Source organism: Sardina pilchardus, chromosome 1 (genome assembly GCF_963854185.1).
Source record: "Sardina pilchardus chromosome 1, fSarPil1.1, whole genome shotgun sequence".
Lineage (NCBI taxonomy): Eukaryota > Metazoa > Chordata > Actinopteri > Clupeiformes > Clupeidae > Sardina > Sardina pilchardus.
In genome coordinates this window covers 29,884,620-29,897,828 of record NC_084994.1, presented here as the reverse complement: position 1 = coordinate 29,897,828, position 13,209 = coordinate 29,884,620, and the positions used below count along the sequence as shown (strand labels likewise).

At 45.3% G+C, this 13,209-nt stretch overlaps 1 protein-coding gene across 1 annotated transcript; it reads left to right on the top strand.

Annotated features, from left to right (window-relative positions):
* Positions 1 to 17: 17 nt before the first annotated feature.
* On the top strand, positions 18 to 12,901 carry mtif2 (mitochondrial translational initiation factor 2). Its single transcript, XM_062540520.1, has 14 exons — positions 18 to 146; positions 530 to 689; positions 952 to 1,081; positions 2,596 to 2,767; positions 3,923 to 4,083; positions 4,884 to 5,060; positions 5,765 to 5,904; positions 6,609 to 6,733; positions 7,365 to 7,569; positions 9,307 to 9,562; positions 10,026 to 10,166; positions 10,446 to 10,610; positions 11,824 to 11,964; positions 12,280 to 12,901. Exons 2-14 carry the CDS (start codon positions 537 to 539, stop codon positions 12,447 to 12,449), a joined length of 2,136 nt encoding a protein of 711 aa, XP_062396504.1. The 5' UTR covers positions 18 to 146; positions 530 to 536; the 3' UTR covers positions 12,450 to 12,901.
* Positions 12,902 to 13,209: the final 308 nt, after the last annotated feature.

Below are 13,209 nucleotides of genomic sequence, written 5' to 3'. Positions count from 1 at the left end.
GTGGGACATAGTGTCATGGCGGCGCCCTTATGATGACATCTGAAGCCGGTGGCTCTGTACCATGATACGTTTATTAAGATTTTCATAACCTCACGGATCTCCGAACATGAATTGACACATTCTTGCAAGCTTCATAAAAGTCTGAGGTTAGTGTGTCTCTGTTGTTAGGCCGAGGAAGGCACACAATCTCAAGTGCTGACACATTTGTCATAATGTGCTTAGCGACCGGTTTTGTATTCATTGCAAGTAACACATTTCTAATTTCGACATAGTCAACATTATCACCTTGACCGTGTTTTCATTTGAAATAGGCCTACCTCTCACATAGTCTGACTATCGCCGGCAAATCAGGCAGCGTTTACCCAGCCTACCACTCATAATTGTTGGCTGACATCCCATTCCTTCCTACCTGCAGTGCATAAGACAGTCTTAAATGGCATCAGTGACGTGAATCTTTTGATCTCATCTATTGAGTATCAATTCACATTGATCATATAGTGTTAGGTGTAAAACCCTTATGTGTGTCCAGTTCAGTGATGAGGAGGATGGCTGCGTTGTTGAGGAGGGCGACCTCTATACCACGCCCGGACGTTGGCCTCTCTGCCTGGCCCCAATCAGCGTTCTCTCCGGCATGGACCCCTGCGCCCCCCTTCACCTGCTCTCCGGTTCGCTATCTGGCAGCAAAGCAGGTAACCGCATGACCCACTCGGTATAAGTACAAATAATAGAAAAGTAGAAAAGACTGTCAACATCTCTGCTGACCCAGAAAGACTGGTTTGTTTTTGTCCTTTAAAATTGTAAAAGTGTAATATGTATGTGTGTGTGTGTGTGTGTGTGTGTGTGTGTGTGTGTGTGTGTGTGTGTGTGTGTGTGTGTGTGTGTGTGTGTGTGTGTGTGTGTGTGTATTCATGTATTTGTCCATGTTTGTGTTTACTGTCACCACGATCCTAGGGTAAACCACCTGCTGGGAAAGGCAAGAAGAAGAGCAATCCCAAAAAAACGACAAGCGACAAACAGGAGGTGGAAATCAAGCAGCGCATGACTGTGTCTGAACTGGCCCAAGCCATGAATAAAGACATTGGTATGGCACGCACATAAAATACATACTGTATCTGTTGAACGGCACGTCTATGACTGCAAAGTAATGTTCTTTCAATGATAACGCTAGCTCTTCATTATTAACCTCTTTTGGATGCACTCTAATGTAGGACTTGCCTGGCTATCACCAGACCTAGCTCAATCTTTTGAGATTGAACATTAGTCTGGGGAGTCTGTGCTGTATTTCTACTGCACAAGAGGCGTGATCAATGGGCATAGTTTAAATGACTCTGTGTGCTTGGATAGTCCTTCAACCAATCAGATCAACAATCTGGGTTCATCTGGTGGATAAGCCAGTTTGTGATTGGTTCCAGTAAACGTGGACAGGAAGCAGGAGAGATGATTGTGCAGGTTTCCAGCCTGAGCTGCAGGGTGAAATCCAATCACCGGCCGATCGGGCTGGATTTACCCAGTCTAATGTAGGACTGCACAATTATCTCAATCGTAATCGCAATATGAACAAACGGCAAACCTAATCGCAAAAGCTACAAATAATCGTGCACAGTTAGTTAATTACTTTTATATTCATGTCATCCTCCTTCACTGTGCCACATCTGGTTGGTGGGTGTGCGAAGTGCATCAGGGGCACAGAAATTCTGATTGGTGACCTGCACAGTCCATCAGGGGCACAGACATTCTGATTGGTGACCTGCACAGTCCATCAGGGGCACAGACATTCTGATTGGTGAGCTGCACAGTCCATCAGGAGTGCAGCTCTTCTTCAACCAATCAAAACGCACTGGCCGTGCTCACCACCAGTCAGGGGCGGCACAAATTAAAGAGACATTTAGATATTTTCCCCAAATCATGCAGCCCTACACTCTAATGTAACCTTGCCACCCACTACACAATGCATGCAATTTGTTCCTTTGCTAAAACACGTCGTCTCTTACAACTGAATCATCTTGAGTCTTTATTAGGTCTGTGCTTTCTGTACAGGCACTCATGGCATTATGTAGACTTGTATGGAGCAAAATGACAGCAGGTTAACTTAACATCACTCCTCATCTCCTTGGAAATGACAGCAGGTTAACTTAACATCACTCCTCATCTCCTTGGAAATGACAGCAGGTTAACTTAACATCACTCCTCATCTCCTTGGAAATGACAGCAGGTTAACTTAACATCACTCCTCATCTCCTTGGAAATGACAGCAGGTTAACTTAACATCACTCCTCATCTCCTTGGAAATGACAGCAGGTTAACTTAACATCACTCCTCATCTCCTTGGAAATGACAGCAGGTTAACTTAACATCACTCCTCATCTCCTTGGAAATGACAGCAGGTTAACTTAACATCACTCCTCATCTCCTTGGAAATGACAGCAGGTTAACTTAACATCTCTCCTCATCTCCTTGGAAATGACAGCAGGTTAACTTAACATCACTCCTCATCTCCTTGGAAATGACAGCAGGTTAACTTAACATCTCTCCTCATCTCCTTGGAAATGACAGCAGGTTAACTTAACATCTCTCCTCATCTCCTTGGTCGGTCAGATCACGTGTACGAGGCCCTCCTGAACACCGAGGTGGACATCGACGAGCTGGAGCCGGACGCGCACATGGAGGAGAAGTGGATTAAGGAGGTGGTGAAGCGCTCGGGGATGAAGTACAAATACGCCCGCCTGGTGGAGGTCAAAGTCAGGGAGAACAAAGACGTCAAGAGACAGTAAGAGAGAGACAGAGAGAGGTTCACTGGTTGAGTTTGTTTGTCTATGGCGTGCTTCCTTGGCTTGCGTGCTTTCTGGTAGGCGTCCGATTTTGAATGTGTTCTGTCAGAGCATGGTGACACTAGCTTCATATCTTGGAGCCTACACTTCAAGGGCCACTACAAAGTATCTCGGGGGCCGGATACGGCCCGCGGTCCGCTAATTGAAGAGCCCTGGTCTATGGCGTGCCTCCTTGCATGCTTTCTGGTATGCGTCCGATTTTGAATGTGCCCTGAATGAGCATGGTGACACTAGCTTCATATCTTGGAGTATTAGAGTGCCGAAGTGTGACATTCCATTTCCATGACTGCAGTGTCACTGGATCAAAACACCCAACTTTCCCAATTCATGTGCTGCTGTGCATTTGTTCTGCTGGACAATTGGGTTCTCTCCCATGGCCTAAAGAAAAAGATTATGTTGCCGCACAGTCTCAGTCTCAATCTCAGTCTCAATCTCCTATTTATTGACACCAACGTTTCGGCCGGTTGGCCTTGTGCGGCAACATAATATTTTTGTATAAGTTACGTCCCGTGACAGCACCTCAAAGGGTGTGCATTTTTATTTTTTCTTATTTGGACCTTCTCTCCGATGGCCAACAGCCTTCCTTCCAAGTGTCCCTTTAAATGCCTGTCCTAAAATGCCGGTTTAATAACATATTATTATTACGGTAATTTCCCAACTATTACCCACGGCTTATACATTGATTTTGCAAAATGTATTCAGCTATGAGGTTAATACACAGAGTCAGTTTATAATATGGTATTATTATGGTTTTGTTTCTTTTAACTTGCATAAAACACTGTCCTGCGGCTTTTAGACAATGCGGCTAATGCACAGCAAATTACTGTATTATTACAATATTGATAATGGCTATATTATATTATATAGATGTCATAGATATATGCATTGATTTTTTTATTGCTTTGTTTAAGCCTAAAATGTAATTAATTTAATTGTGTTTTTACTGTGCTTGAACATCCTGCCCAGGGACTATAGGTGCAAATTAGCTATTTAGCTAACCCTGGTATAGACACTATTCTATGCATGGTCCCTGTCAAACAAAACCAATAAGCTAAACTAAACTAAACTAAATGAAATAACGTTGGTGTCTGCAGGCCGCCGGCTGACCCTGCCGCGCTGGTGAGCCGCCCCCCGGTGGTCACCATCATGGGCCACGTGGACCACGGCAAGACCACCCTGCTGGACAGCCTGCGCAAGACCCAGGTGGCAGCCATGGAGGCCGGCGGCATCACCCAGCACATAGGAGCCTTTCTGGGTACGGAGAGAGAGATAGAGAGATAGATAGTGAGAGAGAGAGAGAGAGAGAGAGAGAGAGAGAGAGAGAGAGAGAGAGAGATAGATAGATAGATAGATAGATAGATAGATTACTTTATTGATCCCCAAGAGGAAATTCAATTAAGGAGGAGTATAGTGGTGATAGTGTTTAAAAGGAACACTCTGCAAAGTACAGTACGTGTACACAGTAGTTGTAATTCAGTAAATGGAGACAGCAAGTTTTTGTTGGATACTGTTGTTTGCAGTACACTGTAGCCTACTGTTCTCTGTTGGCATGTTGGAGCATTTTGAAGGCTTTGCTAGAATGCCTTCTGCAGTTTTGTTGTTATTCACAGAGACCAATTTACGCATTTGAAACAAAAAATGTGCATTCTTGCATGTTCCCTTCTGACTGACATTAATCAGCATGTGATTCCAGGAGTAGGGTAAATTCACAGATGGCCTGATTAGATTTTTGTCATCAAAGCGGCCAATACCCTGATGAAGGCTTAGTGCTGATTCATGTTGGTGTTTGTTTTAATGTTTCAGCCCCAGTTAATGAAGGCGTTTAACTTTGGTAGTGCCTGATTTTGGAATTTTTGCCCCCTTATGCGACTTTCAGAGAGGGTAGAGATTAAATACTGTACATTCTGGCTCTGGTTCTGGTTCTGTTCACTCTGATTGAAGCATTTTTTTATTATGATTATGATTATTGAAGAAAATGTTACGTTTAACAGCAATGTCGTTGTTCATGTGACATACGTGTATCTCACTGTGCGTATTGATTGGCTCTCCCTCCAGTCCAGCTGCCTTCCGGAGAGAAGATCACATTCCTGGACACTCCGGGCCACGCGGCGTTCACCGCCATGAGAGCACGCGGAGCCCTGGTCACCGACATCGTCATCCTGGTGGTTGCCGCGGACGACGGGGTCATGAACCAGACCATCGAGTCCATACAGCACGCCAAAAAAGCCAAAGGTGCGTGACTGTTTTGGTAGCGTTTTTGGTGACTAGAGGATAGAGGACATTTGCACTGAATAAGCAGGCAAGGCAGTGTCAGCTAAGAGGAGACTAAATGCTGATAAAAGCATTTGGAAATCTAGACCAGATGGACAATATTGCTGAATAACTCAACTGTGCAACATTGGAAAATAAAACCGGGCACAGCATCAGTCCAGATCCGATAATTTTTCGATTCTAAACAGGCGTATTTTCACAGACAAATTCTTTGGTCATCAGAGGGACAAACCCTCTGGTGGACCTCAATCAGAATTTTTCTGGTGGCCCCCTGGTCAACCTCCAGTTCTCACAGTAATTTCCTGTGTATTATCCGCATTGTTGTGTGTAAGCCACGGGGCAGCTGTGGCCTACTGGTTAGGGCTTCGAGCTTGTAACCGGAGGGTTACCGGTTTGATCCCCGACCAGTCCACGACTGAAGTGCCCTTGAGCAAGGCACCTAACCCCTCACTGCTCCCCGAGCGCCGCTGTAGGAAGGCAGCTCACTGCTCCCTGCTCTCTCTCCCATTCACTTCCTGTCTCTCTACACTGTTCTTTCAATAAAAAGGCATAAAAAAACACCCCAAAAATATACTTAAAAAAAAAAAAAAGAATGTACTTTCGTGAATATTTTGTGTGGTCCACTGCGTCGGCTGTGTTTTCCTCACCCGTGTTGGCGTCCGCAGTGCCCATCATCCTGGCGGTGAACAAGTGCGACAAGCCTCAGGCCGAACCCAAGCGCGTCAAGGAGCAGCTGCTGGCCCATGACATCGTCTGTGAGGAGTACGGAGGCGACGTCCAGGCCATCCACGTGTCCGCTCTCAAGGTACGAAGCCCCAGCCCTGCAGAAGCACACACACGCACACGCATACACACACACACACACACGCATACACACACACACACGCATACACACACACACACACACACACACACACACACACACACACACACACACACATATACACACACACACACACACACACATACACATACATTAAATGTGAAACATATATTATGTGAAATATACGTTACCATCTCACAAAAGATGACCGCGAGAGGACCATGAAGAGTGTGGAATTGCAGACTTTGCGAATGACAGACAATGCCTTATATTAAAGAAAGTTGGAAAAATGTAATTACCAAACTGCCTTGAAGGTCCAGTCCACAATTCCACACTCTGAGTCTGCATAGTCCTGTAGCGGTCATCTTTAATGAGAGATATGAGCAGTAATCATATTTCATATGTCTTGCCAATGGCTCCGAGGATTTCCTGTGAAGTGTAGTGTAGTATGTGATAGCAAACGTCACTCATTTGTGTGTGTGTGTGTGTGTGTGTGTGTGTGTGTGTGTGTGTGTGTGTGTGCGTGCGTGCGCGCGCGCATGCGTGTGTGTGTGTGTGCGCGCATGTGTGCGTGTGTGTGTGTGCGTGTGTGTGTGTGTGTGTGTGTGTGTGTGTGCGCGCATGCGTGTGTGTGTGTGTGTGTGCGCTCGTGCGCGTGCGTGCGTGCGTGCCTGTGTGCGTTTTAGGGTGACAACCTGATAGAGCTGGCAGAGGCGACGGTGACCCTGGCGGAGGTGCTGGAGCTGAAAGCTGACCCCGCGGGCCTGGTGGAGGGCACGGTCGTGGAGAGCCGCACCGATAAGGGCAAAGGGTACATCTGTCCTCTTTATCATCTAATCAGTGCATTTCAGTCATTGCTCATAACGTATCCGTCTATTTTTGATCTTTGAACTCATCCATGCCCATATTCCTGCCCAACATTGTGTATTAACCATGGATGAGTACATGCCCTCTACATGTATTTCACCGGGGTTCTTATATCTCTATGGTCTCTGTTTTATAGATGTGTAGAAATCATCTCTATTTTGCCTTGATTCTTGTATCTCCATGGTCTCTGTTTTATAGATGTGTAGAAATCATCTCTATTTTGCCTGGGTTCTTGTATCTCTATGGTCTCTGTTTTATAGATGTGTAGAAATGACCTCTATTTCACCGGGGTTCTTGTATCTCTATGGTCTCTGTTTTATAACTGTGTAGAAATCATCTCTATTTTGCCTTGGTTCTTGTATCTCTATGGTCTCTGTTTTGTAAATGTGTAGAAATGGTCTCTGTTTGCTTTCTGTTTGTTATTTTTTTTCAGTCTGTATGTCAATTAACCTGTATGGTGTGAGGGGTGGATGCTAGGTGATGTATAACCACTGCATCAACAACGCACATAATGTGTTGTTCAACGTACACAGCAAAAACCTTACCCATGATGCTGTTTGCTTCGCTCCTCTCAGACCCGTCACCACGGCGATAATCCAGCGCGGCACCATACGGCGAGGCTCTACGCTGGTGGCAGGGAAGACCTGGGCCAAGGTGCGCTTCCTATTCGACGAGAACGACCGGCTGTTGGACAAAGCGGGGCCCAGCTCGGCGGTGCAGATCGTGGGCTGGAAGGAGCTGCCCTCGGCCGGGGAGGAGATCCAGGAGGTGGAGTCGGAGGTGAGGCCTGTGGGAGAGGAGTTGTTTTGTACTTGTACTTGTACTTGTACTTGTACTTGTACTTGTACTTGTGTACTTGTGTACTTGTGTACTTGTACTTTTGTACTTGTACTTTTGTACTTTTGTACTTGTACTTGTACTTGTACTTGTACTTGTGTACTTGTGTACTTGTACTTGTACTTGTACTTGTACTTTTGTACTTGTACTTTCCTCAGAGTACAGGTTCTGGTCGGACTCGAGTGGCTTATTGCTTTTCTAAAACGGTTACTACGTCGATCTAGCAAGATTTCATGAAACAAAGGCACAGCAACGAAAAATGTAACAATGTATTCATAGATAATCATTCTTCCGCCGTAAATATATTACTAGGGCCCCAAGGGGGAAGAGGGCCCTTGAAAAGTCTTGAATATATTTTATTTTTCCTGAATATTTTAATTTCCAAATGAAATGCCATTTTGAATGTAAGATGAAATGTGAAGTTAATTTGTAATGTGTATTTGCTGAATAACTTGGTTGATTGACTGAATAGTAAAGACTGTCTTAAGGTAACGCTCACCCCTTGCTAAAGCTCAAAATGGTTTATTCCGCCGGCAGGATGATAGGTAGGCTATTCGCTATTCTGAAGATGTTTTCTTAAGTTGCTTGTGTTTTGTCAATTTGCATGTATCGTTGCATGTGCCCTTGTTAGTCACTTTGGATAAAAGCGTCTGCCCAGTGAATTCATGTAAATGTGGAAAGGATTATACCGTACTCTGTACAGATTTTTTTTTTTTACAGTGTGGAAAGATTTCAGTGAACTAGTCCAACCTATTTAAATAGGAAGGCTGTGGTTTTATGTCTACTTTCATTTTTCATTTCACTTGAATATGTGCATGCGGTCATATAGTCTCTTCATGTAGTCACGTAGCTGTAAGTTTGAGGAATAGTGACAAGATGTACAGTCTCACACACACACACACACACACACACACACACACACACACACACACACACACACACACACAAACAAACAAATAGGAAGGCTGTGGTTCTATGACTGCTTTCATTTTGTGCATACCTTCACATAGTCTGTGCATGTAGTCACGTAGGTCCCTTCCTGTCAGGGGTGTTCAGGGTTTTAATGTTTTTTACCCACAGTAAAGGTCAGGTTGAGGGGAGTTTAACAGCTGTCACCTACAGTATATATCATTCAAAGCTGCTAGACTATAGTTGCCCAGGAGCTACTCTATTGATGTTGTCTACTGTATGTGAAGAGAGCAAACTTAGACTTGCTTAAAATTGTGTTGACATTTTTTTTTAATATTAGTATATTTTTCATCGTGGCCTCCTATTCGCTACAACGCTCCTCTTCCTGTCTCCTCCTAGCCACAAAGCTCCTCTTCCTCCCTCTCACCGTCTTCTAACCGGATCCAAGCGAGCCACTGTCAGTGTGGTCTGTCTACACTGAATCCGTTAAATAGCCCTTCTATTCCGTCATGGCTTCCATATTTCTCCTTCAAAATAGCAGCAACTCGCGTTGCTTCAGTCAGTACACCCCAATTGAAAACTCCCTCCTCTTCCTCTCTCCTCTTGACCTCAACACTCTTCTTCCTCTCTCCTCTTCGCCTCTACTCCTCTTCCTCTCTCCTCTTCCTCCCTCCTCTTCCTCTCTCCTCTTCGCCTCAACACTCCTCTTCACTTCACTTCTCCTCTTGCTCTCTCCTCCTCCTCTTCCTCTCTTCCCCGGCTCCTCTGCAGCAACGGGCGCGGGAGGTGGTGGAGTGGCGCGAGTACGCCGAGGAGCAGGAGCGGCTGCAGGACGAGCGGCAGGCGGTGGAGGCCAAGCAGCGCGAGCACCAGGAGAGCTACCGGCGGGAGCGCGAGGGCCTGGCCCACCTCAGCTGGCGCCAGCGCAAGAACGCGCTCTACCGCGCCAACAAGCACCGCGCCGCGCAGAGGCCCAGCGAGAGGAGCGGCGACGACGAGCAGCTCGCCGTGCCGCTCATCATTAAAGGTGTGTGTGTGTGTGTGTGCGCGCGTGCGTGCGTGCGTGCGCGTGTGTGAGAGAGAGAGAGCTAGTGGGTGTGGGTGTGTTTGTGTGAGTGAGACTGTGGGTGTGTAGATAGAGGTTCAGGAAGAGAGTGAGGAAGGGTGTGTGTGTGTGTGTCTGTGTGTGTCTGTGTCTGTGTGTGTGTGTGGATTGAGGTTCAGAGAAATAAAAGGAGAGTGAGGGAAGGTCTGTGTGTGTGTGTGTGTGTGTGTGTGTGTGTGTGTGTGTGTGTGTGTGTGTGTGTGTGTGTGTGTGTGTGTGTGTGTGTGTGTGTGTGTGTGTGTGTGTGTGTGTGTGTGTATATGTATATGTATGTATGCATGCATGCATGCAGGACAGGTGTAGTCGGTGGCATACATAATACTAATATCAAATGCTACATAGCCTTCTTACATCAGCCTCTTGCACCCACGTCTTGTGTTGCTAGGCGACGTGGATGGGTCTGTGGAGGCCATCTTGAATATCCTGGAGAGCTATGACGCCCACCACCAGTGCCAGATGGACATCGTGCACTTTGGAGTCGGCGACATTACAGAGAATGACGTCAACATGGCAGAAACATTCTCAGGTTAGCCAGATTAGATTAGACTAGATGAGATTGGACTCTGTTACCAAGAACGAAATATCAGCCTCTGTTTTCTGCCTTTCTCTTGTCTCTGTCCATGATTCTATGCCCCGTGTTTTTTGTAGGAATTACTGTAAAATTAAGTGCCAATGTCAAAGCTAACAAACTCGTGCACCAGCCAAATCAATTGTCAAATTTAGTTTTTGGTTGTACCTCTACCATGAGAAAGTCATCAGTATGTGAGACAAACATGTTTTATCAATGTGTGTGTATGTTTTTAAGGTACGATATACGGGTTTAACGTCGAGGCCAACAAGCCCATCCAACAAATGGCTGCTAAGAAGTCTGTCCCTGTGAAGCTGCATAAGATCATCTATAAGCTTGTCGATGACCTGAAGGAAGAGCTGAGCAGCAAACTGCCCCCGTCCATGCAGGAGAATGTCATTGGTAAATCAATGGGGTGGGGGGATGATGTTGGGGGTTGATGTTGTGGTTTGGGTTGGGTTGAGGGTTGGGGATTGGGGGTTCGGGGTTGAGGGTTGGGGATTGGGGGTTCGGGGTTGAGGGTTGGGGATTGGGGGTTCAGGGTTGAGGGTTGGGGATTGGGGGTTCAGGGTTGAGGGTTGGGGATTGGGGGTTCAGGGTTGAGGGTTGGGGATTGGGGGTTCGGGGTTGATGTTGGGGGTTGGGGTGGGGGTTGAGGGTTGATGTTGAGGGTTGGGGTTGATGTTGGGTTTGGCGTTGATGTTGGGTTAGGGTTAGGGTTAGGGTTAGGGTCCTTGTGATATAATGGACATACAGTGCCCATAGAAAATCATCATACCCCTTTGAAATAGTTACTTTATTTGTCTTACAGCCTGAAATCAAATCTTTTTCCAGTTTTATTTACAAATGTTAGGTGTACAACATCAAAATAATGAGAATAAAGGATCAGGACTAGATGTGGTGTACTGTGTTTGGTTTTCGCTGAACACGCGTGCTTGGAGTTCAGTGCAAAAACACATCTGGAATATTCTGCTACCATGTGGAAAAAGGTTTTATGGTCAGATGAGACTAAGATTGACAAAAACCAAACACAGTACACCACCCAAAACACACCATACCTTCTGTGAAGCATGGTGGGGATGTGGGGATGTTTCTCTTCAGCAGGGACTGGGCAATTGGACAGGATAGAAGGGAAAATAGATGCTGCCAAGTACACCCAAATTCTTGAGGAAAACCTGTGTCCCTCTGCTAGACAGCTGAAGATGGGCGGGTCATTAACCTTCTAACACGACAATGATCCTAAACTTACTGCCAAAAGAACAAAGCAGTGGCTTAAGGATAGGAAGGTGAATGTCCTTGAGTGGCCAAGTCAGAGCCCTGTTAAATCCTATAGATCTGAGGGATAAATATGTGGATTGACTTGAAGAGAGCAGTCCATTGCCGTTCCCCACAGAATTTGACTGAATTTGAACAATTCTTCAAGGAAGGTTGGGCTAATATTCCCCAATCTAGGTGTGCAAAGCTAATAGAGACATATTCAAACAGATGGCTGTAAATGAAGCAAAAGGAAACTAAATCAGAGGTATGATGACTTTTCAAACCCTGTTATTCTAGTTTTTTGAGGTCCGATCTCACGCCCATCGATTGATTTGTGTAATTTCTGTCTCTGTCGCAGGCGAAGCATCGGTGTTGGCCACCTTTGCGGTGACTGTAGGGAAGAAGAAGATTCCTGTGGCTGGCTGCAGGGTCCAGAAAGGGCTCCTAGACAAAAAGATGAAGTTCCGGCTCACCCGTGGACGAGATGTGCTCTGGGAAGGTGAGGTCCTGTGAATAGAACACGATCTAGAACAGACGATCATAGAACAGACGATCTGTTATATTCTGCAATGCAAGCAAATCAAAAAAGGTCTGATCAAATGTATCACCCAGTTACTGTACATGTATGTGTATTAAGTGATTTGTTATATATGTATTTAGTGTATTTATCTACAAAAATAATCAGATAAACATGGAAAGACACTTGGTACAGTGAATGACTTTTAAAAGGTCTTTGTTCTCTTAAAGCTGACACTTTTAAAATCAGAAGTGAATTCACTTGAATCAGAAATGGGAAATGGTATGTCCCTTGCAGGCTCCCTTACGGCCATGAAGCACCACAAAGACGACGTGCAGTCGGTGAAAACGGGTATGGAGTGTGGGCTGTTTCTGGACGAGGACGTGGAGATACAGACCGGGGACGAGATTGTCTGTTACCAGGAGACCGAAGTCCAACAGAAAATATCCTGGGATCCAGGATTCTGAGAGACAATTTTAGAGATACCGTTTCGTATTTTCCTTCATAAACAAAGGGTTAAAAACATAGATAACTCACCTCTGAGTTAAACATCGTAGACATCCTTGAAGCAGAAACAGGACTGAGATGCACTACCGCCAACAAATGTGTCGTTAGAAAGCAGAAACGCTCGATGACGCGACTTGGAAATGTACCACTATTGACCACTGCAAAAAATTACAGCGCCATATTTATACCAGGGAAGCAACCGTAAAATATCACTGTTTGTTGTCAGTGCCAACTGGAACAGCATCAATCATCTGAATGTCAATACAGAGCTTTATTCTGTAAATAGATACTTGCTCCTGTGAAATAATTAAATTGCTTTATTATAAAGAAACTTGGAACTTGTTTAACTTGTTAAACTGTGAAGACTTGAGGAGCTTGCCAAAACATGTCTATCCAAAACCTGAAAAATACAGCGGTGTACTTTCCTTGGTGTTTTAAATGTCTCTGGACCCAAGATTGGTACTCGCATTGATTGGTACTTCATAGAGCCCTCAAGGTTTAATTTGGCATGCACTGCTTTCGAAGAGGTGAGTTGCTGACTACGCTACAGAAAATGGCCAAAATGCCAAAAATCATTCTTTCGCAGGTTTTAAGGGCATTTGTAGAGTATAGTGGCTAAAGAACTTGGCTTGCATGCAGAACCTGAGACTGGCTACTACAATTAAAACGCTTTAGGTAGAAGCATCTGCTAGATATGTACTTGAATGAAAAGTAAATAAT

What these genes read in the sequence shown, in the direction of transcription:
- mtif2 (XM_062540520.1), top strand. Translation starts at nt 537, where the DNA reads ATGAGGAGGATGGCTGCGTTGTTGAGGAGGGCGACCTCTATACCACGC. An exon ending in AGCCATGAATAAAGACATTG is followed by an intron (nt 1,082 to 2,595) that starts GTATGGCACGCA and finishes TTGGTCGGTCAG; the next exon opens with ATCACGTGTACGAGGCCCTC. An exon ending in GCACATAGGAGCCTTTCTGG is followed by an intron (nt 4,084 to 4,883) that starts GTACGGAGAGAG and finishes CTCTCCCTCCAG; the next exon opens with TCCAGCTGCCTTCCGGAGAG.